At 41.1% G+C, this 25684-nt stretch overlaps 1 protein-coding gene across 2 annotated transcripts; it reads left to right on the top strand.

The window, feature by feature from the left end:
* Positions 1 to 2072: 2072 nt before the first annotated feature.
* LOC147640524 (uncharacterized) lies at positions 2073 to 3382 on the top strand. Of its 2 annotated transcripts, XM_086823777.1 has the most exons (3): positions 2073 to 2204; positions 2861 to 2973; positions 3049 to 3382. In XM_086823777.1, the coding sequence occupies exons 1-3, from the start codon at positions 2195 to 2197 to the stop codon at positions 3307 to 3309; spliced, it is 384 nt and encodes a 127-aa protein (XP_086679903.1). In that variant the 5' UTR covers positions 2073 to 2194; the 3' UTR covers positions 3310 to 3382. The 2 variants fall into 2 exon arrangements, 1 of the variants encoding a protein (XP_086679903.1); XR_015269763.1 differs by lacking the exon at positions 2073 to 2204 and having other exon boundaries at positions 2698 to 2973; positions 3059 to 3382.
* Positions 3383 to 25684: the final 22302 nt, after the last annotated feature.

The raw sequence follows: 25684 nt of genomic DNA, 5'->3' as shown, positions 1-25684 counted from the left end.
ACTTCCCTGTGAGTGCAGGGTGTGAATCCAGAAGTGGTCGGGAGAAATAGTGTTAAGCCTTCTGTTCAACTCCTCTCCTGTAGTCTTAATCTCCACTAAAACAATGATGTCCAAGAGGCCTTTGGTTTTTAGCCACTAAAACAATGATGTCCAAGAGGCCTTTGGTTTTTAGCCACTGTCTGACAAGTTGAGCTTTTTTCAAGTCAGTTAGACCTTTTACATTGAAGCTGGTTATTTTCATTATCTTTTATTGGGGGGTTTGCTTGATCCTCCCTTGGTGGCTGACTGGGGGGTGGCACCGAGCTGAGCTCTCCCTCTCTTGAGCTCTTTACTAATCTCCATATCATTGGGTATAGCAGGCTGTAGAACTGCTCTGTTCTCCTTTGCTGGACTGGAAACAGTACCCATTTCTGCATCGTCAAGGTTATCCACCTCCTTCTCTAGTCTCAGCTTGTTTAATGGAGTACTTTCCACACAGTCCTGTTCTTCTTCAGTAGTCCCTGGTTTTGGAATGGTAGCCAGGATAGAGTACCTGTTAGGCTTTATTATAGGCGCAGAGGTTTTAGGTTTGAAAGCTGGTTTGCGTCTGTTGCCTAATGCATAATCAGGCTCTTTGAGACTAGATGGCGGAATAGATGAGGAGGGGGGGGGACTGGACCAAGGGCTGAGGGGGGGGAGCTTTGTTCGCTAGGTGGGGAAGAATGATTTGAGGGTTCTTGATAGGACAGTTTCTAATGAGGTGCCCCTGTTTTCCACAGTGAAAACAGGAGTTTGGTAGGTGCTTGTAGAGGATAGGTTGGGTGAGAGAGAACTCCCCACAACCAATGGAGATCTCTTCCGGGAGGGGGAGAGACAAGTCCAGCTCAACGAGGACTTGGGGGTGCCATGCAGGATTGTAGTCAGTAAAAGCTTTGGTGCCTAAAACTTGTCCTAAGGGAGCTAGGATAACTTTGATCCATGGAGTCAGGTGAATGGGTAAGTTAGGGAGCTCTACCCACACTGGGTACACTGAAGATTTTGGGCCATCCGGGTTGAAGTCTTTGGTCCACCTCATAAAGCAGAATGGGAGGTGCCTGAACATCCATTGCCCCGAGCTGATGACTTTCATAGCCATGCTGGCCTCTTTGAACATAAATATGTAGTACCCTTTGGCCAAGGCTTGCGTGAGCGTGACCTCAATCCCAAGAGGTGACCAGCTGTCTCGGATCCATGCTTTCATTGCTTCTTTGGACGGTTGCGGGCCAAAGAGCAGACCGACCAGACACCTTTCAGAGTATTCTTCTACTTTGTTCCTGACCTGCTCAATAGGAAGACTTACATGAACAGACAGGGGCTGAGGGTTACCTTTTTCAGCTGTGGTGTTCGTTTCGTTCTGTTGGGCACCATTAGTGTTTTGACTGTCTTCCTTTGGGGGGATGGGGGCTTCTTTGGGTTGATCACCGCTTTTTGTGGATAACAGCTGCTCTTTAGCTTCCTTGAGTTCTTGCATGAGACGGGAGTTTTCTTCCATTACTGAGTCTATTAAAGAGTCGTCTCCCCAAGGTTTGTCTGGGAGTTGGTTCCACGGGTTTGTTCTAGGACCTTGCAGAGATGAAGAGGGAGAAGCACCGGTAAAGTGACTGCTGAGCATTTGAATGGATTTTGCAGGTGATGGGAGCTGGGGACGAACAAGGGACGGGCTCCTCCTCTCAGTGCCCATGCACTTGGGAGGGCATCCGCCCGCAGAGAAGGAGAGACGACGATGCAGCTTGAGAGGCGGGAAGCAGGAGGCGGGAAGCAGGAGCTCCTTCTTCTGTTTTTTTTTTCTTGCTAAGGCTTTTGTACAAAAGGTTGTGGATTGCATTAATGATAGATTTCCAGATGTGTTTCTATTCAATGCTGTCAAGCTTTTCAATCCACAGCATTACCCACGTGATAAAAAACGACCACGAGACTCTACGAAAAGAGAGAAGAAAGTCTCCATGTGGCTTGATCAATTATTGGAGAGGTTTGGGGGATACCTTGTGGATGAACAAGGTTGCAAAAATGAGGTATTATCATTCACAGATACTTTGTATTATTCTAATACTGAATGGCAGAACACATACCCCAACATGATGAAGCTTTGGCAAGCTATTTTGGTGATTCCTGCCTCATCAGTATCATGCGAAAGAGGCTTTTCAAAGCAAAATATGATCAAAAGTGATCTACGTCAATGCTTGGAAGTGAGCACACTTGATGCCTTGATGAGAGTCTCCCTTCTTGGTCCTGATGTTAATGATGTGGATTGGCCATGCGTTCATGAAATTTGGAAAGATGTGAAAGCGAGAAGGGTCTGTGATGGCTTATGATTCATGCATTTCAATGTACTTGGTTTGGAGCAACGTTTGACTCATTTTTCAATGGAATAGCATGCTGCCAATTGTGGGTTTGTGATGGCTTATGAGTCATGTTGCTATTGTCAGCTTTCAGCTTGATTTGGTTTGGAGCAGCTTTCAGCTTGATTTGGTTTGGAGTTATGTTGAATAAGTTTTAATTATTGGCAAAATTCTGGGTTTCTCATCCATAGCGTATCTATCAGGAAGTAAATTTCAGCTTTCAGCTTGATTTGGTTCGGAGCAACTTTAAGCTTGATTTGGTCTGGAGTAAATTTTTTTCCCATCTTTTGCAGGTTTGACATAAAATTTTTAAGGTAAATTTAATGTTGTTATGGTCTGGTGCCAGGTGATTTGAATTGTTGCCTCATAGTGATGATTGCAGTTTGTTTGTAGCAAAGGCTAAGAAAGTTGTAGCTGTAGAAGGGAGAAAAGAACGTCTCTTATAGCCTAGCAAGTATGTGTTTTACTCATCCATGTTTGTGAGTTTATCTTGCTTGGAGCAGATATTGTAGGAGTGATAATATACTTCAGTGGAGTCCATGCTCAACTCTGCTCTCTTCGTACGGGACGATGGTTGGAACTTGGAGGTGCCATTCTTCTTGATGTAGCTGAGATGGTATGTGATGATTATTGGCATTTTTTGAGTATTTTGTATATCAAAGAGCTGGTCAAGTTCTATTTCTGTTGATAGTATGCTGCAGGGTTTGGAGTAGTAGCTGGTGGAAAAGAAGTGCTAGGCTCTAGCCGATGCAGCTTCATCCCTCATAGTGGATGTGGTAGAAAGCGAGGACATGGTGATCTCTATTATGTGCATCGCATAGATGCCAGAGTCCCCATTGAGGTCACGGTAAGTGCAGAGTTCTCTCTTGTGGATTTTGATATGCTCAATTATTTTTTAGCAGGAATCATTCATTCTTCAAAACCATACAGTGCCAATCCATGCGAAGGATAATATTGATGGATATGTATGCAACAAAAATACACACAATACAAGAGCTTAAAAACGTTTTCTCATCAAGAGAATGCTGTCCTCTTGCAAGCGCATGGAAGAGGACGAGTTAAGATGACTGAAAATGCCATCTTCAGTTGTTTATTTACAAGTTGATGTGTATGTGTGTGCAATCACACTGTTAATGAGTGATTTGATAGTTTGTAAACTAAGTGATTTACATTACTGGACAATGGCCTGTGGGCCGTAGGTGTTTGGGGCTAGAGATAGAGATCGATACATAAGGCTTGAAGCCTTGAAAATTACATCAGGGCATCATTTGATGCCTTGAAAATAAGGGGAAGACGTCATTGGATTTTTTATGAAGCCCAATACTAGGCATCAAATTTCAGGCCTGGAGGGTGCTGCATGCATGGTCTATGAATAAGCACATGAATGGAAAAAAAGTAGAAATGACTTAGCCCATAAACAAATGCTCTTCTCGGATTCCCTATTATTATGATGCCTTTTTCGATGTGTGCACCGAGCTTACTTTATTGGTGTGGATTTATTTAGAGAGTTAATCATAGTGGTTATTGTTTGGAATGTTTGAACAACATTTAAGGTTGTCAATTGGCGAGATAGCTAATATGTACGTTTTGTTAGGTTGTAGCTATATCTTCCAACAATATAGAGATGGTTTATTTTCTCCTTGTAAATAAAGTGGATCCAAAGTATCCGAGTGAGATTATTGTTTCTTATAGTTTTTGTATGATATAGCTTTCATATATTACTTGTTAAATATATGTTTTTATTTTATTGTCTATCTCTTTGTTTTTATATAGTATCTCTCTTTATAGTATATCTTTGGATATCATTATATTATGTTCAATATAAAGTAGTGTGTTTTAAATGGTGACAATGTCCCAGCCTTGCTCTATGCAAAAGTAAATGACATCCAAATATATGATTAATTAAAGGTAAAAAATGAAACAGATCTTGATGAATACAGTCTCTTAAAAGTTTCTCTCTCCTTAAAAGTGTGTCTTACTACCTTTATCTTAATGCTTCTATTATGAACAGATTCACGGATACACAGCTATGTTAGCTGAAAAATGTACATGGGTGGTATCCAAGCTGATAAGTGCAAGAATGATGTCCAACGAAAGTAGATTCCAATGGCATTACTTCATTGATCAAGGCTATTAGCACTCTGACAAACAAAGAACTACAAGAGACAACAATATTTTATATGCTGAAAAATATGGACTTGTACATTTGTGATTGTTGCTCTACATGTGGATAAACATTATTACGCCTTACATATGCATCTATCGTGGTGTCTAATAGTTACTTATCTCATCAAAGATAACATCTCTAGAGTAGAAATGATATAGATGTTATAACCCTCCCACTCGTGAGATGGACCCAACCACCTCAAGTCCATATTTTCAACATGTAAAATATTTTGATCTTGTAGTTCTTTGTTGTCAGGATGCTAATAGCCTTGATCAATGAAATAATGCTATTGGAATCTGCTTTCGGTGAACATGCTCTTGCACTTACTAGCTTGGACCACCATGTCCATTTTTAAGCTGACACAACAAGAGACATACCAGTGTATCCTTGAATTTGTTCATAATAGAAGCATCAAGATAGAGTAGTAAGACACACACTTTTAAAGGAGAGAGACAAACTTTTAAGAGACTATGTATTTCAAAACCTTTTCACTCACATGTCTTATATATGCAAACCTCCATATCTGCTCACTGTCATTAATATCATACCATTTATCAATAACACCCTTCGTAACATTTCGAATTGCTGTTGTGACTTCTTTTCCAATGCATGCAATGAATCTCCTATAGATGCATTAAGATTTGCTCCATTATTTGCCTTAATGTATCATATATTTGGATGTCATTTACTTTTGCATAGAGCAATGCATAGACATTGTCACCATCTAAAATACACGACTTTATATTTAACATAACATAATGATATCCAAAGATATAATACAAAGAGATATACTGTATAAAAACAAAGAAATAGACAATAAAACAAAAACATACATGGAACGAGTAATATATAAAAATTATATCATACAAAACTACAAGAAACAATGATCTCACCCGAATACTTTGGATCTGCTTTATTTGCAAGGAGAAATGAACTATCCCTATATTGTTGGAAGAAATGAACTATCCCTATATTGTTGGAAGATACAGCTACAACCTAACCAAACATACATAATAGTTATCTCGTCAATTGAAAACCTTAAATGTTGTTTAGACATTCCAAACAATAATCACTATGATTAACTCTCCAAAAAAATCCAAAGTAAGCTCTGTGCACACATGAGAGGACATCATAATAATGGACAATGCGAGGACAACATATATTTATGGGCTAAGTTTGTATTTTGATGTCTTGGTTGGAAGTGGTGTTTGTATTTTGATGTCTTGGTTGGAAGTGGTGTTTGACATACCATACCTACCTATATTTCTGGTTGTTTTTGCCATTCATGTGCTTTTTCATAGATCATGTATGAAGGACCCTATCCCACAAGATCCGTCATGGTCTGTGACTACATACCAACGAAGAAGCTTGAAAGAGACCCTAGCAATGACCATTCACAGAGCTAAACTTGGGCCTGAATTAGCGGACTAAGCTCTAGAGGTCACATCCCTAGAACTATTTGCTGGACTGAACTACATAAATAGAGAAAAAAAATAGAAAGCTGTGAAGGGGAAGGGTGTAGTTAAACTCAAGGATTTTTGCCATGGGAAAGTAAGAAGATAGAGAAGAAATAGAATAAGGTTGATCTGCTACTACCCTGAAGTAACCTGTCGTGTACTACTAATACACCTAAACTTTCATATCAGGGTGAGCAAAAAGAAGAGCTCCTCCTCCTTTGAATAGCTTAGGAAAAGAAGAAGAAGAAGAGCACATTTTAAGTTCTTTTCTTCTACTTTCGCTTTTTAAATATTAGAGTAGCTTTTTTTCGTAATAAAAAACTCTAATGCTTTTTTCTTTAAAAAATAGAACCTTTTTTTCACATTTTTTTGTTTTTTTTTCTAGCCACCTCTGCGTCAGTGTTCGAAAAAAACCCGAGTATAGTGTAATTTGCACTTGCAGATTTTTAAAATTACCTTCAAATTTGAAACTTAAGGGTACAAAAACCTGCATATTTTGAGGGGTTGTAGAACAGTGTAGCCAATCACCCCGAAACTTGTTGCCAATGTGCAGCAAGACCATCTTGGCTAGTTCGCTCAACCCAAGGTCTCTCGTCAAAGCACGAAGGTTCGAAACAAGAAAAACCTTCAAAATTTGAAAATTTTCTTTATAAATAATTTCACAACTTTTAGATGAAGGTTTTTTACTTTTTGGAAAATAGTTTTTTTCGAACACTGCTCTGCGTCCGTCTCTGGGCCAAGTTGTGTGCCCATGCTAGCTCAACTAGGCCAGCTGGATCTATCGCCCACCTGTCCTACCCGCCAACCTGCTACTCATACCAAAGGCACTGGCCATGGCGTCAGCAGCCACTAACCTGGCCACCTAGCCAACTAGGCCTAGCTAGGTTGCCACTCGTGCTTGGCTAGCTGGCTGCCTAGGCAAAGCGTACTTATATGGCCATCCCTCTACCAACGGCCATAGGCACCCTAGGGGTGCTCGGAAAAAAGCTACACATATGAGAATTTGTGTCTTCTTCGTCTTCGTCCCTCACACTCACACGTTTAGATGCATGGTTTTAACACCAAAAAAATTTACTTCATTTGCGAAGCAGATAGTAGATAAAGAGCTAAGGCAATTACCAGGTATATCTGACATCATACCTTGATACCTCCGGAGGATTAACCCTAATCACATGATTAGTAGCTACACCAAATAAAGAGAGTGCAGGCAAGCTCACCACCCAACCGTAGGTTCTATCCATCGAACCACCCTCAGCCCCAGCACCCCATACCACCAGAGCTTGTCCAAAAGGACCTTCGAAGAGACTATTTGCATCAGCCATGCACATGGCAAGAGCGCATGCACTCTAGTACATGAACCTAGCACAAGTGTATAATAATAACTCTTGCTATTATTAGTTGATCTGCCATAAATAGCGAGTATGTTAATTATAACTGATCTTAGCCTTAGCCACCACATCTCTGTGCCAAACCCTAACTGCAAGGCCCCTAGGTCCACTAATCCCTAGGATTAGCTGCTAGCACCATGTACATAAGAGGGGTAATAGGTAATGGGAGGGTGGAGTTCTCTGTGAATCTCTGACACACCAAAAAGCCATGAAAGGGACAACTTCTCGCATCAAAGAGCATCATGGGGAGAATTTAAACAGTTGAAACACGGGCTAGAAAAAGCACCTCTGTGAATGGGTTGGTAGATGCATGACTCATTGAGCCGATGTGGCGAGCTACAGACATCGAAGCTGGGTCGATAAAGATGCAGAACCTTATGTCTCGCAAGAAGTTTTGTATGGAGAATCTCTACTCCTCTCCCTCAATCATTATCTTATACAACCACTCTAAAAGCAAGTAAGCAAGCACACACAAGCCTTCATAGACTCACAAGGACACAAGCATATAATCACTCTAAAAAGTAAGTAAGCAAGCATAAAGTATAAGCACAAGAGGATAAGATTTTAGAGATGAAGGAAGATTAAACTCAAATAGCTACTTGTGTGAATATAATATTCACACTCTCAAAATGTCACTTATATTATAAGTGAACTTTGCTTGGCCACATAATACTAAATGGGTAAATAGACTCAACTTAGCATTTACAGGTTGACTACTTGTACTAAGCCATGACATGCATGAATCACCAAAACAGAAGAAAAAGCCACTAGTAGACACTCTAGTGTCATAACATCGCCCAATCCAAGTTTGAAAAAGGCATGTTGTTGTGCCCCCTTGTAAATAGAAAAAAACCGCTTGACAACCTACTAATGCCTAGTGCCTAGGCTGTGCATGAATTTTATCAATTGGGAGACCCCAAATTGAATTCTGGCCTCAAATTGTATAGATAAATCAAGGATCCCATTATCATTTGATAATAGTGTCATCAAAAGGCTCTCTTGGATCATGAAGACTAAGCGTGGCACTGCTTGTGTCAACTGGTGTAGCAATAGGCTTACAACCTTTTCAACAACTTATGTTGTATATACTTTAACTGCAACATGACAATACTATCATCACATTGTAAGAATTGGATACATAAATAGAAATGCAACGATCCTAAATCTTCCATCTTAAATGACACATGTAAGTCAGCCTCGAAAATTGAAATCTAGTCCTCAATCAAGGTAGCTTGTGATGAGTAGCATGTCATCAACTTTTAAAACAATGTGACCAAATTAGAATCCTAACTTCTTTTTACATAGAGGGTACTCTATGTTTGAGTTAGATTGTTGCTACAAAATCCAAGGGCAACAAAGTATGCATGATTCTTTTCATAGAATGCCCTAGGATCTTACTTAATACCATACAAGGCCATTTTAAGCCTAGACACTTTTTATTCATGTCCTTTATGTACAAACTATGAGGTTGAGATACATATACCTCCTCGTTCAAATGACCATTTGAGAAGGCAGTCTTGATATTCAACTAATGTACATGCCACCCATGATGTGCTGCCAACACAATAATACACCTAATGGTGGTCATATGAGATGTGGATGCAAAGGTCTCATCATAGTCAATGCCCTTCTATTGGGCATAACCCTTTTTGCCTTGTAGCAATCAATGCAACCATTTTCCTTTTGCTTGAGCTTGTAAACCCTCTTTGTAGTACTGATGGCTTTCTTACGAGGTAAATCTACCAAAATACCAAGTGTCATTCTTGAGTATGGAACCGTAATCATCCTGCATGGCACACATTTGATGATCATTTTCCCATGCTTTCTAAAAGAAAAATAGGTTCCTCTTTAATGCAAGAACTAGCAATGAAATCATGATCCACAAAGGAAGTAGATGCATGATGAGAGCATGCACGTATTCTGCTAGGCAGCGGAGTAGCCAATTTTCTATTATGTAATGTTTACACTATCCACTTTGGCATACTCTTGGACTCTTGTATGGCTTGCCTTTCCTCATCCACTGCATCGCTCATAATTGCCTCATCAATGGGCTGTAATATGGGCTGAATTATAGTACCCTGTTGAGCACCATTTTTCTCTACATATGGTTGTCCCCAATTGAAAAAGGTTAGGAGATTATCAAAGATATGAGAGTATCAAAGATATCAAATGAGCATACATCTTGCTATTTTTTACATGAAAGCATGTAATGAAATGTGGTTTCCACAACAACATCTCTACTCACCAAAATACATTTTGTGGCCGGATGGTAGAGTCTAACCCTTTGCTTTTTAAGCTATAACCCACAAAAATGCATTGGATTGCCTTATCAAGCTTACTACATTTCTCCTCAGTCACAAGAGTATAAGCTAGTTAACCAAAAACACGCAAATGAGCCACATATAGGGCTTCCTACCATTCTAAGATTCATAAGGCATAATTGACTATAAGGCTTTCTAGGGTAGCATCTATTCAAGAAATATGTCGCACACATGACTACCTCCATCCAAAAAGCATGAGGAAAATTTTTGTCCTTTAACCATGCACATGTGCCATCTCCATAAGAGACGTGTTCTTCCTTAAGGCCACACCATTATGTTGAGGTGTGTAGGGCACTATGCATGGATGAGATTAATACCTCTTTCAACCATAAACATGTGAAACTCATTTGGCATATACTCCCATTGGTACAAAGAATGACAACTTTGCATGTAAAGACATTTTTAGCCATAGAAATAAAGTGTTTGAAACATATAAACTCTGAATTTTCTTTCAATGGATACACCCAAGTGTGCCTGGATCTACAAACATCACTATGTATAAGTTGTAATTTATGGACAAATATCACATATCCATCCTTTTAAAGAATGATGCTCACTGCATCTTTCCCAAAATGCACCCCACATACATGCTTGACATGGGTCTCAAGCAGTGGAAAATCTGATACCATTTTTGCCTATGCAAGTGCAACAGATTGCCAAAACTCAAGCAACCAAAGTGGACATGCCATAGCTCCGCATCACTCATAGCACGTGGCAATAATTGTACATTCATCATGTGTGAATATCTTATATACATCTAAACCTTAGAACCCATGGCATAGTGAAATAGATGTAGCAAGGATATCCCCATCACATGAATTGTGCATTTATCAACCACAAATATGACAAGGCTTGCCTTAACAATGGAAAAATTTGACAACAAGTTCCTCTTGATGCCAAAACATAGAGTACATATATGAGAGAGTGATTGTCCCACCATTTGCTATGGTGAGCACAGTTCTACTAGTTCCTTTCTACAAACTCCTTTAATAGGGTACAAAGAGTTGTTAACACATGTGACAGTGCCTCCTTGGGGAGACGACCCAAGAGAATTAGACAACTCACACTAAGAATAAATGTGCTTGCATCGCTATCAAAGTACTAGATATGAGCATCAAAACTGATAAACACACATCCTGAGAGAAAGAATAATATAGTTGTAGTGCACCATGACTTCCCAATCATCCTGTGCATAATTTGCTATTGCATCCTTCTTTTCAAAAACTAGGTGTTGTTTGAATCAGCCACCACCACCACTGCATGCTTGCATATTTCTTATTCTCCTTCTCCAACATTTTTCTTCATTCATTGACGCACCGGCAAAGCTTCCTACAATAGTTACATTTTCCCTTTTTCTTAGGCTTGTTTCCCCGTTTCTCTGCATCCTTGCTAGAACATTGTGTTGAATTTGCCTTAGACTTTTGAACCCCCTAGCAGCAAAGTCTAGATCCTCCCAATACGGATGATTTACTTGTTTTGCCTAGATTTCTCTTCCTCTTGAAAGAGCACAGAAAGTCAGCTCATCCAATGATGTCAAGAAATTCGGATTACCCTTCACATGAGCCTCATGGTGGAAGCAAAACTCTAGTATGAATTTTGAAATGCATTGAGGATTGTGGGCACCAACAAATTGACAGGATTAGCCTCATCAAGACTTGCAAGTTGCTCTCTGATATCCTAAATTTTTGTAAGGAAATCATCCATTGAATCCCCCTTGCTTATGTGTTATAACTCAAGCTACCTACATAGACTTAGCAACTAGTCCTCCTTATTGCATACACGGTAGTGTTGCAAGTGCATCCCAAGCCTCTTTGGTAGTCTTGCATGAGCAAATTAGATGAATGATTCCTCTCTCTCTTCACTAAACATAGCTATCAATGCACACATTAGGATCTCGGACATCCCATCTTTCTTACTTTGTAGTAGGAACAATGCAAGGGACACTTGTAGAACCACTTTTACTTGTATCTGCATCTGAACCATAGCCCACTTTTACTTGTATTTGCATCTGAACCATAGCCCACACAACAACATTTGGTTGTTGTGTTGGTGAGTTAGGATAGTCTTCTAGCCCACTAATGAGACCACATTCCATGAATTCTTAGCAACCAATACATGCCGCATCATATAGGACCATAGAGGATAGTTGGATCCATCCAACTTGTCCTCTCACAACATTCCAAATACATCATATCTTTCCATCTTAGCCTACAAAAATTATCTGACCCACACTGACTAATTGCACTCTTTCATGTACTCTTTGTAAAAACAAGTACCCACAAAGTCTAACTAAATGCAAACAAAAGGGCTTCCCAAGTGATCACTGTACGGAAAAACCTGCAAAGTGTATGAAAAATGGAAGAGTATAGAGTAAACAAATGTATTGGCAAGAATGTTGGTGATTCTTTAAAGATGTTGTACTGAAAACCAATCATCTAGGAATGTACTGCAAGCTAATTTTTTTGAGTCAAGATCAGTTTGTTGAAAAACCATGTAATCTTCCAAGAATACCCTCCTTAACATGTGGCCATCTTGGAGGAATAAAAACAAGAGAGCCTCTCTCAGCTACAAAGTTGAATCATTGCTTGTGGTAATATATTCTTGTCTTCTTGCATACACTCTTTCCAAGTAGCCATAGTGTTTGCATCATTTGGGTCCAAAATACCAAGTCTTTTTTCCTTCCACACGGAAAACATTTATATAAAAATGTGTAAAATACCTAACAAATATGAAAACTTCTCTCTCTCTCTCTCTCTCTCTCTCTCTCTCTCTCTCTCACACACACACACACACACACACACACAGAGTCATTGAGGGTGCAAAAAATCATCGATGTACTTGAAGATTTCAAGCATGAAGTTGAGAAGGATTTGAATATTACAAAAGAATAAGTGTAGACTTTTATTTGATAGAGATCTAGTTGATGTATTAAAAATGCCCCTAAAAGTAAAAAATAAGTGCTATGAGACTTTACAAGACTTATTAAGAAGAGAAAATTATATAAAATTAACTTACCGTGTGATGAAGACTCATACCTAAAGACAAAGTGGCTTTAAGATTTCCATGTTATGGGAAGCCATTTTAGTTTTCCAAGGTGAATAACTCTTTGTCATTTTATAACTGTCCAACTCAAAATTCGTGTTACACAACAACTACCATTCCTCCAAGATCTTTGTTTTGCTTGAACCTTCCATGTTTTTCCATTTCTTTCATAAAATTTTAAAAAATCTAACTTCACTTCTTTTCCACCATAGTCTACTTCTCTCACCACTGTATAATCTAAACTATAATTTTCCTCATTATTAATTTTAATCTTGACAATGTCATGGGGTTCCAACCAAGGCGGCACATTTCCTACTAATCCATCTCCAAGTAATCTCCCCGAGGTGGGTAATGTTTGATATACAGGTGGCCGATGTTGATGTGATGGGGCCGGGTAGGCCCCTTTCTCTTTGATACGACCATTGGACAGTTGGATCTAGCCTCGGTTTAGTATGGGCCTCTAGGCCCTAAATGAATCGACCACCCTTGAGAGATGGGCATGGCTCTCTAGACTGGTGGATGAGTCTAGGTTTGATGGCTCTCGCTTTTCACTATTTCCACTCTAGGATCTAGAGGTGGTGTGGGCTCTATTTCATGTTGGTGTTCCGTACCTCTCACCCTGGGATGTGGCTCTTCCGACTGTGCGTTACCTAGGATAAAGTTACGGAGCCTTGAAGTAAGGCTTTTCTGTGAATGTGTAGGAGAGGTAGGGTCTTGTTCCTGGATAGGTGGTATGTCCATACATTGCGCCTCAAGTTCTCCTATTTTGAGGTCAAGAGTATCTCGTCTAATACTAGGATGATCTTCTTTCTCACTGGTGCTATCAAAGACCAGCACCATTTGGCTCCAAGATGTATTGACCAATGGGTCTAGCCTTATGAGAAAGGGAGCTTTAGGAGAGTTTATATCATCAACAAAGAGAGGGTTGTTTTGCACCAATTTTCCCAAATGGAGGTGCATGAATGTGTAGAATTACTGTGTAGGACCCCTCTGTGAATAGTCTTTTTTTTTTGAAATGGTATGGTCATACGCTTTAAGATGGTACGGGCGTACGCTTCTCAAGAAATATGACACGGGCATACGCTTCTTGGAAGACACGAACATGGATTTTGGAAGGAGCAGGCATGTGCTTTTGAATAAGGAAGGCATGGATGTGGCGAGCAGATGGTACAGGCAGCATGGTAGAAATGGCATGAATGTACGCTTGCAATAGCTGGGGAAAAACAATGGAAGGGGCGTGGCAAGTCAAAGGGAACGGGCATGGCAAGGTTGCCACGGGTGTATGCTTCATGGAAGGAATGACCATGCGATTCAAATGGTATGAGCATACACTCTAAGTGGTACGGGTGTTCACTTCCAGTTTTTAGAGGTTTTAATGTTGTAGGTCTCTGACTGCCACCTGTAAATATTCTCTGACAGTGCAACTATACCCCTTGTTTAATGTTATTTATGCTTACTTATTAATGCAATTATTTCCTTTTTAATGCCCACTAGCAAATTAATGGCTGGAGATCTCACAAGATTTGCATAGGAAGAATGGAATGGGCATGGCAAACTTGCCACGGCCGTTCATTGAGGATGCAATGGGCATTCACTTCTCAAAGGTTCATTCAGAATGGAATTTTTGCCTAATTTCTTCCTTTGATTTTTGTAGATTCAAGTGTCTTCCTAATATTTATTTTTATTTTTATTTTAATGGGGAGCTAGCGGCTAGTCTCTAGCTACCTATTAATACCTAGAATGCGTAAAGAAACCTAATAAATTAAGATTAATTTGATGATTAAACTATTGTGCAAACTTAACAAAATATGAACAAAAAATAAAAAATTGTATGAATGTCAAGAGGAAAAATTGAACACTTGTGTCTCCCGCACTTGGTGAAGACCTCAATGCTCCAATGCTCTAGTTGACCTCCATAGCTCCATTGAACACAATCAATCAAACAAACAACAAGCTCAAACAACATGCAACCAACCAGTGGATTTCACTCCAACCGAGCAAAATGAAGACTCTAGTACATGAAATATGTGGAGGACCCTAAGCTAAGTGCTATCCCTGGTAGCGGCATCAAAGATGTTAAGCTAAACATACAACCTTGCACATAAGAGAGAGAAAAAAGAAGAGAAAAAACCATGCAAGGGTCGAGTTGGAGATGTGCACTTAGCCAACCCTAATGAGGGTTAACTCCCCTTTATGTGAGGCTGCTAGGGGCTCACTCCACCACCACTTGTGTCACCCAAGTGGAGATTCACAAGCTAGGTGAAGAGAATAGAAGGAGGAAAATATGGAAAGCTCAACCTTCACTCCATGCCAATATGCATGTAGTAAGAGGGATATTGGTAGAGAGACAAGAGGGAGGAGAGGAGAGGAGAAGCTAGATCATCACCATCCCAACATGCACACACAAGAACAATCAAGCATGCAAGCATCTACAATACAAGCAAGCATACACAAGCGCGCGAGAGAGAGAGAGAGAGAGAGCTCAATTGAGACTAATGGGATTGTCCCTTTTCATATTCCATAAAATGTCTTATATACAAGAGATCTCCTTTTATAATGGCCGGCCACCCATTTACAATTGGGGGCCCAAAACTAGCTTCCTAGGTATATGTACATCTCATTCCTATGGCCGGCATCACACAAGCTGTAAGCTCGGTCATCCCATATCTCTTTTATCATTCAGCGCTTTACACGGTTATAAAAAGATAAGTTACAAGAAGCGTGGCCATGCTTGAAAAATAATGTTAATCGGAGTGGTTTTCTGCTACTCTGTAGTAGTACAAACTTGCTTGAATGTATAGTTATAGGAGTTTCTTGTTCCATATTAAACTTTGAAAAACGAACTTGTCAATGTGTGAGACTCTAATCCTTGGAAAGCCATATTCATGTTCTTCTTTGATTCCTTCGGAATGGTTTCTAAGACTCTTCTTTGTTCTTCAAGAACTCAAGAATAAGCTCGGGATACCTACTCGTTGAGTAACTATTAGGATCATACCTCTAGGTTCAAATCTTAGTGGCAACAAGTAAGTGTAAAATGGTTCCATATGGCCATTATTAGATTGGCACTATTATGATGCTCCTCTAGCATGTGTTGGGTGGGGGGGCTCTATTGTTGAGATATCGAGCTCATCTAGTGAGGCGGTGGACACACAGATGACCCGCCTGGGGGATAGGTCATCCCACACTTACACCACTGGCATGGTTGGTGAGATCCTGGGTGATATGCGGCCAGTGGGATGACAGGCTGTGTGACATCCATTCTAGAGAACTGGCATAGTTATAGTGCCAGCTCATTTAGTTGGGTTCACACTATAGAGAACCCTAGTATGTATTTGGTTGAGTACCTTTTCATATTGTGTATACTCCTATCTTTTTATATGGCGTGTTGAGTGTTGTGTGAAGAAGAAGAAGAAGATTTTCAGCCTCTCACCTTGTGTGTTCTCTTTTAGGGTTTTGTGAGTGTGTGTGCTTGCAAGAGCTCAAGCTCTCTTCTCCCCTGCATCTTTTCATGGTATCAGAGCCTAGTTCATGCTAAGGGATGAGCTGCAAGCAAGAGAAGCACAGGAAGCGGTACGAGGGTAAGAGCTTCATCTACTCTTTCCTATTTGTGTTGGGGACTACACCCTTGTCGGGAGCTCTACGGGAGGCACCGGCAAACGATCTCTAATTGAGGAGCTTTCTTCGCGGGAGTAAAGCTATAGGGCAACTATACTGTCCTATTGGACAATATTTTCCAGGCCAAAAATGCGTTTCGGGCGCGTTCGGACCTCCGTTTTTCAGAAAGCAGGCAATTTCGAGCACTGCGGTACCGCTTGCAGAAAATACAGTAGTTTGTGCAGGACAACAAACCAGAGTGCTGTTTCTGGTAAATTTATGTCTGGCAAGATGTCAAATGATGGCATAAACCAGATTGTTGCTAAGAATCTTGATAAGAACAACTTCCATGCTTGGAGGTTCAGGTTGACAAATTTCCTAATGGGAAAGGGTTACTGGGACTACATAGAAGGTGAGCATGATGAGGCACTGGAGATACCGGAGATCAATCCAACTGCTGTAGATGTGAAAGAGTTCACGGATTGGAACCAAGGAGCCAGAAAAGTTATGTATTGTCTCTCTATCAGTATATAGGACACCATGATTGGGCACATACAGGATGCCAAGTCCCCCAAGGAGGTATGGGACACCTTGGTAAAACTCTATAAAACGAATACCAAGGCACGAAAGATACAGTTGAAGAATGAACTTCATACTGTGGAGAAAAAGAGTATGTCTGTGAATGACTATGCATTAAAGATCAAGGGTATTGTGTAACAAAGCATGTATTTCCACGTGACAGAAATGTGAGCAGAAATGCACTAGATGTTGTGCATTCAGATGTATGAGGTCCTACGAAGACCATGTCTATGGGAGGTTGTAGGTATTATGTGACATTTATTGATGACCACACAAGGAAAGTGTGGGTATACTTCATGAAGGAGAAGAGTGAGGTGTTCCCTCATTTTCAGAATTTCAGAGTTATGGTTGAAAAGCAAACAAGGAAATATGTAAAGTGCCTAAGGTCAGATCGAGGGGGAGAGTACTTATAGGCACATAGTAGGAAGCTTGATCTACATGATGATCACCAGGCCAGATTTGAGCTATGCTATTGGGTTGGTAAGTCAGTTTATGCAGGTTCCTCGGAAGCTGCATTTGGATGCATTGAGACGCATACTGAGGTGTGTGAGGTCTACTTTGCATTGTGGACTATTTTATGAAACTGGGATAGAGATATGTGTTCATGGGTACATAGATGCTAATTGGGCTGGTATTATCTCAGATAGAAGATCTACTAGTGGCTTCATGTTTTCTTTGGGGAGTGCTGCTGTGACTTGGAGCAGCTAGAAGCAGCCTCTACGGTTGCTTTATCCAGTACAGAGGCCGAGTACAGAGGTGCTGCTATGGCAGCATATGAGGTAGCTTAGTTGAGAAAGCTACTTTGCAGATTTGGGTCTATCAGTGGGGATAGACAAGTTGTCATTTTCTGTAACAACATTAGCAGTATATAGTTGGCCAGGAACCCAGTTTTTTCATGCTCGCACGAAGCATATAGAGGTCCACTACCATTTTGTCAGAGAGAAGGTTTCGGTAGGAGACGTTGACCTTGTTTATGTCAGCACATAGAATCAGGTCGCTGACATCTTCACCAAAGCATTGGGTACAGAGAAGCTCCGCAGATTTAGGGCTTTGCTTGGTGTACATGAGATGGAGTTGAGCTCGAGGGGGAGTGTTGAGATATCGAGCTCATCTAGTGAGGCGGTGGACACTTGATGACCCGCCTGGGGGATAGGCCCCACACTTACACCACTGGCATGGTTGGTGAGATCATGGGTGATATGCGGCCAGTGGGATGACAGGCTGTGTGATAGCCATTCTAGAGACTGGCATAGTTATAGCGCCAGCTCATTTAGTTGGGTTCACACTATAGAGAACCCGAGTATGTATTTGGTTGAGTACCTTTTCATATTGTGTGTACTATCTTTGTATATGGCGTGTTGAGTGTTGTGTGAAGAAGAAGAAGATTTTCAGCCTCTCACCTTGTGTGTTCTCTTTTAGGGTTTTGTGAGTGTGTGTGTGCTTGCAAGAGCTCAAGCTCTCTTCTCCCCTGCATCTCTTCATCTATGTGTCATTGGGCACCCATATATATTGGTACTCCATGAGTCATAGGTACTTTTGATGAACTTGAATCAACCATTCTTGATCTTCCATCTTCTCATCCTAACTCCTTTAGTGATGTAATTTCGAATGCTGGGATTGTGGTTCTAGGTCTAGAAGCATAGCCATCTATGTATCATTCTAGTTCCTATTAGGATCCTATATTCCTCATCCAACATTGAAAGTTGGCCTTTGGTCGATGAGTGTGGTCTCTATTGAAGTAAAATGAAAAGTCATGCCTTGCAAAAAAATAATTAGGCCTAGTTGTGTTGGGTCCTTCTTCTTAAAGCCCTAAGGTTATGGACTCTTGGTCTATGGTGGTTGGGACAACTCCCCTCTACCTAAGCTCTTGTGTATTCTTTGTCTCCTTAGTAGTTTTTAGAGAATATGAGTTTCCATCTTCATTTATGTACTTTATGTGGTCAAGTGTCAAGATGATAACTTTTTCTCACTAGAGATGTGTCAAGGAATCTCAAAGATTCATCTACTCCTCAAGGTGCATTCACAATGATGTAGATATTTTGTCAAGCATCCTCATACTACCAACTTACCTCTCAATGAGTAGCCTATAGAGAAAAATATATCCAAAACTTGGGGAGTTTGATTTTCCACTATCTTGGTGTGAGTTCTTGTTGTTTCATGAACTTGATGGGGTTTAAGAATTTTTGTAATGGATTTCCAATGGAATAACGTTCTCAGGGTTCCTTGTGGTGGGGATATATTGGTTCCATGTGTGTCTATATATAGAGTTTTTCCCCTTTGTGTGTTGATATGATAACTCTTGATTGTCAAGAATCTTTGGCTTGCTATGACAAGATAGAAAGAATCCATCATTCTAAGATTAATTCATTCATGTGTATGTGTATTGTTGGAATATGAGCGGCCTCATGTATTCCAAAACATTGTAATGCATATGTCTCACTTATTCTAGGATTATACACTGTGTTGTCGATGCGCATTGGTCTCTCACCCATAAGATGATATACATGAGTACCTTGTGGCTCTACTTGAGGATTCTCCTATATACATTCAACTTCCCTCTGTCCCCATTCATGTGAGACTCCTGTCCCCTCCGCGCAACAGAATCCGGGGAGCTAGTAGCAAAAGTAGCAACCTTGTGCATGCAGGATAGAGTTTCCCACTCAGGGCCTCGCCCCACAAATGTCCGAACAAGAGACTAATCCCTCGATTCATCCCCCTCGATTCATCCAAAACCGAAATCAAAAAAAACTTTCCTCGCCCAGAAAGCATAGGCGATTCCTCCAGGAGAATTATTCTAACGTAGTCAAGGGCCTTCACTTCCCTTTCTCATTCTGACCAAACCCGCGGATCACATGGCCAGATCAAGGGAGGAACTTGCACTTGGATCATAGAGACCAACGTTTTTTTCCTCGTTAAAGAGGCAGAGCCGTTGATTCTTTTCCATAGAACAAGGATTATCCGTGATTTACTTCAACTATCGTAACTTGAACAGAATTAAATTTTAATTATAGGGATCCATCAGTCCAGCCTAACCCCATCTAGTCCCATGGGTTAGCCAACCGCCCCCAACCACTGTATTGATAGGATCCATTATGAAAATTTGGTTATGTTTTGTCCCGGGTACCAGGGGAAAGAGTTCCCAGGTCCCCTAGCCCCGGTACTCATGCAAAATACAATTTAATCACACCACTTATGCACCCGATATGAAATTGCTTTTTTCAGATTCAGTTGTCTTTAAAGCGTACTTGAAATGAAACCATAGTATTTTGAATCATAATCCTCCAAAATATCCAGATCCAATTTCCAACTTTTCCACTTTCTAACCATAAAATCTAATTTCAGTCATTCCTTCCTCAGTGTACCTATGACATCATTGGCAACCAAAACGCTCACCCTCTGCTCACTCAAGGGCCTTTTCAATAGTTCCTAGCCCATAGTACCTAGGAGTTTAATCACATAAAAACCATATGGACTATCAGTTTGGAGATCAGCCAAGATCAACCAACAATATCCATGTAAAAGATCCATGAACTCATCAGTTGAAGACCAGCAAGGCCAATTAACTAGATTCATGCCCGTGTTCAGAAAACAGCTCCAACTCATTTTTCTTCTCCAACGCATGCGTAGGTATCTTTGGCAACCTAGAGCCTGAGCACCGTACTTTCAGCACCCTCTAGGCTCCTTCGCTTGCAGGTCACCTAGCGCTTCACTCATAAGCTGCTTCGTTGGTCCCTCATTCATCGTACGGAAGCTCACCATTTTAATCAAATCGAGGCTGGTCAAGACCTCGACCAGCCTTGCCATGGGAGACGTCCTTCATTGACTCTCCATCAGTTGTTGTAACTTTTTCACTTAGGTCCACGACCTCATTCACAAGATGGTCAAAATGCTTCCCCAGCATTCTTGACATAAATCAGTCTTTAAAAAAAACAGGTTTCACATACAAATATAGTTCCAAACAAAATTCCCATCTTTCCTCATCATCCCACATCATTTCTCATCGTCCCATTCCATGTCCATTCTCATTATCCCACATTTTCTACATTAACTCACATCCAATCACATTTTTCCTATATCAACTCACATCCATTCACACCATTCCTACATCCACTCACATCCATTCTCATCCATTCACATCATTCCTACATCCATTCACATCATTCCTGCATTCATTCACATCCATTCTCATCATTCCTACATTCATTTACATTCAAATCCATTCTCATCATTCCTACATTTATTCACATCTATTCTCATCATTCCTACATTCATTAACATCAATTCTCATCATTCCTACATTCATTCACATCCACTCACATCCATTCTCATCATTCCTACATTCATTCACATCCATTCACATCATTCCTACATCCACTCTCATCCATTTGTTGAAAGAACGGTAGAGGAGGAGGAGACACACACACAGGAGCAAACCCTAATGTATATTGCAAACCCTAACCATAGAGGGAAGCCATGTCCACTCTCACACAAAGCAAACCCTAATGTATATTGCAAACCCTAACCATAGAGGGAAGCCATGTCCACTCTCACACAAAGCATAATGCACTAATCCATAATCCACACACCACACAATGAGTTGTGTCCACACTCTACTAACCCTAGCTAATGTCCACACACTATGACCAGCTGGACACGCGGTCATTTATGTCTCACACATGTTCCTACCTAATCTGCCAGCACATAGCATAGCTGGCTCACACTGACATCGAGCTTGAATCTCAACAGCCCCTCTCAAGCTCATGATGTACTGCCGATGAAGATGTAGATGAGCTTGGGATATCAAGACTCTCAACACTCCCCCTCAAGCTCATCCCATGTACTCCCAACAGAGTCCGGAAGTACTCAAACTTCTCCCTGCTAAGTGGCTTCGTAAAGATGTCTGCCACCTGCTCATCAGTCTTCACATACTGAAGATCAACTGTACCATCCAGCACCTTCTCTCTGACAAAGTGATAATGGACCTCTATGTGTTTGGTCCTCGCATGAAACACTGGATTCTTTGCCAACTGTATACTGCTCATGTTGTCACAATGAATGACAACTTTGCCACCAATAGGCTCACATAAATCTGTCAAGAGACTCTTTAACCATATAGCCTCACAAGTAGCAATGGCTGCTCCTCTGTACTCAGCCTCTGTACTGGACAAAGCAACTGTAGGTTGCTTTTTGCTACTCCAACTCACCACGGCACTTCCAAGTGTAAAAGCATATCCACTAGTAGACCTCCTGTCATATGAACTACCTACCCAATCAGTATCTGTGTAGCCATGTATGTCCAAGCTTTTACCACTCTCATAAAATAGACCATAATGTGCTGTGGTCTTCACATATCTCATGATGCGTCTCACTGCATCCAAATGTGGTTTCCTGGGGCTCTGCATAAACTGGCTGACTAGCCCCACCGCATAACTCAAATCCGGGCGTGTGATAGTCATGTATATGAGACTACCAACCATCTTCCTGTACATAGAAGGATCATCCAATTCCTCGCCATAATCAGCCCGCAACTTCACATTTTGCTCCAATGGTGTACTCATAGGCTTACACCCTGTCATGCCATACTTTGCCAACATATCCAATGCATATTGGCGCTGTACTAACCAAGTACCTGCATGATCTTTCACCACTTCAATTCCAAGAAAGTATCTCAACTCACCAAGATCTTTCATGTCAAATTGCCCACTCAAAGCTTTCTTGACATGCATCACATCTGCACCATGATCACCTGTGATAATCAAGTCATCCACATAGATGACTAGTAAAACAATCCCATGCTGTGTCTTCTTCACATAGAGTGAAGAATCTGCTGTAGAAATCTGAAAACCAAGTGAGATAAGATATCTGCTCATCTTATCACTCCAAGCACGAGGTGCTTGCTTCAGACCATACAATGCCTTTTTCAACCTGCATACGTGAGTGGGATATCTAGGGTGTACATACCCTTCTGGCTGTGCCATGTACACTTCCTCTTGTAGATCTCCATTCAGAAATGCATTCTTAACATCCATCTGATGCATTTCCCAGCCATTAGCTGCAGCCATAGCAATGACTGCTCTCACTGTGCCCATCTTAGCCACTGGACTAAACGTCTCATCATAATCCAATCCTTGGGTCTGTGCATAACCCTTTGCGACCAATCTTGCTTTATGTCTTTCAATAGAACCATCAGATTTGCACTTCACTTTGTAAACCCATTTACATCCAATAACATTCTTGTCCTTTGGTAATGCAACCAAGTCCCATGTATCATTATGGACCAATGCGTCCATCTCAGCATCCATTGCTTTCTCCCATACATGCTCTCCAATAGCCTCTGTATAGCATGTAGGTTCCACATGCTTCACCATAGATGTCATATATGCATAATGCATAGCAAAATCTCTATATGTCAATCTGTCAACAGGATATCTGACTCTCTGGGATCTCCGCAATGCATGCGGGTCACTCTGTACACCTGTAACTCTAGCATGTGGTGGCACATATCTATCCTGTCTAGCACCAGGTGTGCGTAAAACAGGTATGCCAAGCTCCTCATCCAAACTCTCAGAACTAGATGACTCATAACCTGTGATTCCAATTCCTTCGACTTTCTTCTTGCCTTTGTCCATAGCACTACTCCCAGTGCTTACGCTCTCATGCCTCAAACATCCTGACCATGGACGTACACTGCTACTCTCAGCTTCTGCTGGCCCAGACATAGTAGTAGAACTAGAACTTGCTTGTGATGGCAAGTTCACAGGCACATCAGCCTCAAGTGACTCAATAACACCCTCATCTTTTGCTTTGTACCAACTAGCAAGCTCATCAAACACCACATCACGTGAGATGACCACTTGTCTAGTTTGAGGGTTATAACATTTGTATGCCTTTCGATCCTGTGCATATCCCACAAATACACATTTCTCTGCCTTAGGATCCAACTTCCTTCTTCTTTCATCAGGCACATGTACATAAGCTATGCATCCAAAAACTTTAAGATGTCCAATGTCTGGCCTGTAACCTGTGAGCCGCATCTCTGGCGTGCTTCCATGAATGGCTGCTGTAGGTGTTTTGTTCAATATATACACTGCAATAGCACATGCTTCTGCCCAATAGTAATCTGGCATGCTCTTTTCATTACGCATTGCCCTTGCCACTTCACATATGACTCTATTCTTTCTCTCAGCCACACCATTCTGCTGAGGTGTATACCTGCAAGTCAACTGTCTTCTTATTCCATGCTTCCTTAAGAAATGCTCAAAAGCTTTTGAGGTGTATTCACCACCTCCATCTGTCCTCAGACATTTAATCCAACAGCCATACTGCTTTTCTGCAAAAGCTTTGAAATCCATGAATTTTTCCAACACTTCACTCTTCTCTTTGAGAAAGTATATCCATGTCATCCTGCTGAAATCATCAATGAATGTAACATAGTATAAACTGCCTTTGATAGATGGGTTTTGTGCAGGACCCCATACATCACTGTGTACTATCTCAAGTGGCCTGTTACTCATATTTCCTTCTCTAGGAAACCTCAACCTTGCCTGCTTCCCAAACTGACAGGCTTCACAAACATGCATATGTCCATCATATTTGAACCTAGGCAATCCATTGACAATGCCTCTTGTTTGCATGTTCTTTAATCTCTGTATATTGACATGGCCAATCCTCTTGTGCCACATATCAATGTCCTGTACCACATTCCTGCTCTTTGAGAACATGGCTGATTTTAGCTCAGGAATTCCAGCATCCAGCTTAAACAATCTGCCTTCTTTCTTTCCTTTAGCAATCACTCTACATCCATGTTTGAAGTCCTCAACGAAGCATCCATGCTCGTTGAAGCGAACCTGTAATCCCTGTTCCACCATTTGACCAACTGAGGCCAAGCTTTTAGTGATCGAAGGCACATACAGCACATCTGACATAGACTTTGTCTGACCATTATGCATGACCAATGGTACACTTCCAACATGTGTAATGACATGCTGGGTATCATCACCTGTTTCCACATAGCCTTTTACATCCATAGGCTTCATATGCTCAAACCATTCACCATGACATGTCATATGGTTTGATGCTCCTGAGTCCATATACCATGTATCATCATTCTCAGCATTTGTTGTCATAGAACCCACAACATGCTTCATGGCAAACAAATGATTTGCAGTTCCATCATTGCTACTTGATGCATAGTTACCACCATGTTGTGCATAGTTTCCACCATAATGACCACCACGTTGTGCTCTTCCCCCTCTCAAATCATTCTGTTTGCGGAAACAATCTCTCGCCATATGACCATATTTGCCACAATAATGGCATTCCACATCTTGCATAGAATTTTGTTGGCCTTGCCAACGTCCTCTACCACGGGGGTTACCACGACCTCTTTGAGGTGCATATCCGCGACCACCTCGAGCACCATATGAAGGCTGAAAATTCTGTTGTGGAGGTCTATCCTGCCATCCACGACCATTACCACCACGTCCACGTGATGCGAATCTCCCCCTGCCTCTAAAACCTCTCTGCGCGACGAGTAGAAAGCCTGATTTCTGCCATCATCATGGCTAGTAGATGCATCCAGAAATGAATCACTGAGCTTGATTTCCTCAACCAACAAGAGTGAAACCAACTCATCGAAGTCGAGTAGACCTGTACTCCTCACTGAGATAGATGTATCAAATGATTTGTATTCCTTGCCAAGACCACGCAAGGTAATATCCACCAAATCATCATCAGGCATGGGGGCATTTATTGTGGCCAATGCATCTGCAAACTTTTT

Source organism: Cibotium barometz, chromosome 3, assembly GCF_041138505.1.
Source record: "Cibotium barometz isolate CiBa-2024 chromosome 3, ASM4113850v1, whole genome shotgun sequence".
NCBI classification, from domain to species: domain Eukaryota; kingdom Viridiplantae; phylum Streptophyta; class Polypodiopsida; order Cyatheales; family Cibotiaceae; genus Cibotium; species Cibotium barometz.
Note: the sequence above shows the minus strand (reverse complement) of the source record. Positions and strands in the feature narration are given on the sequence as shown.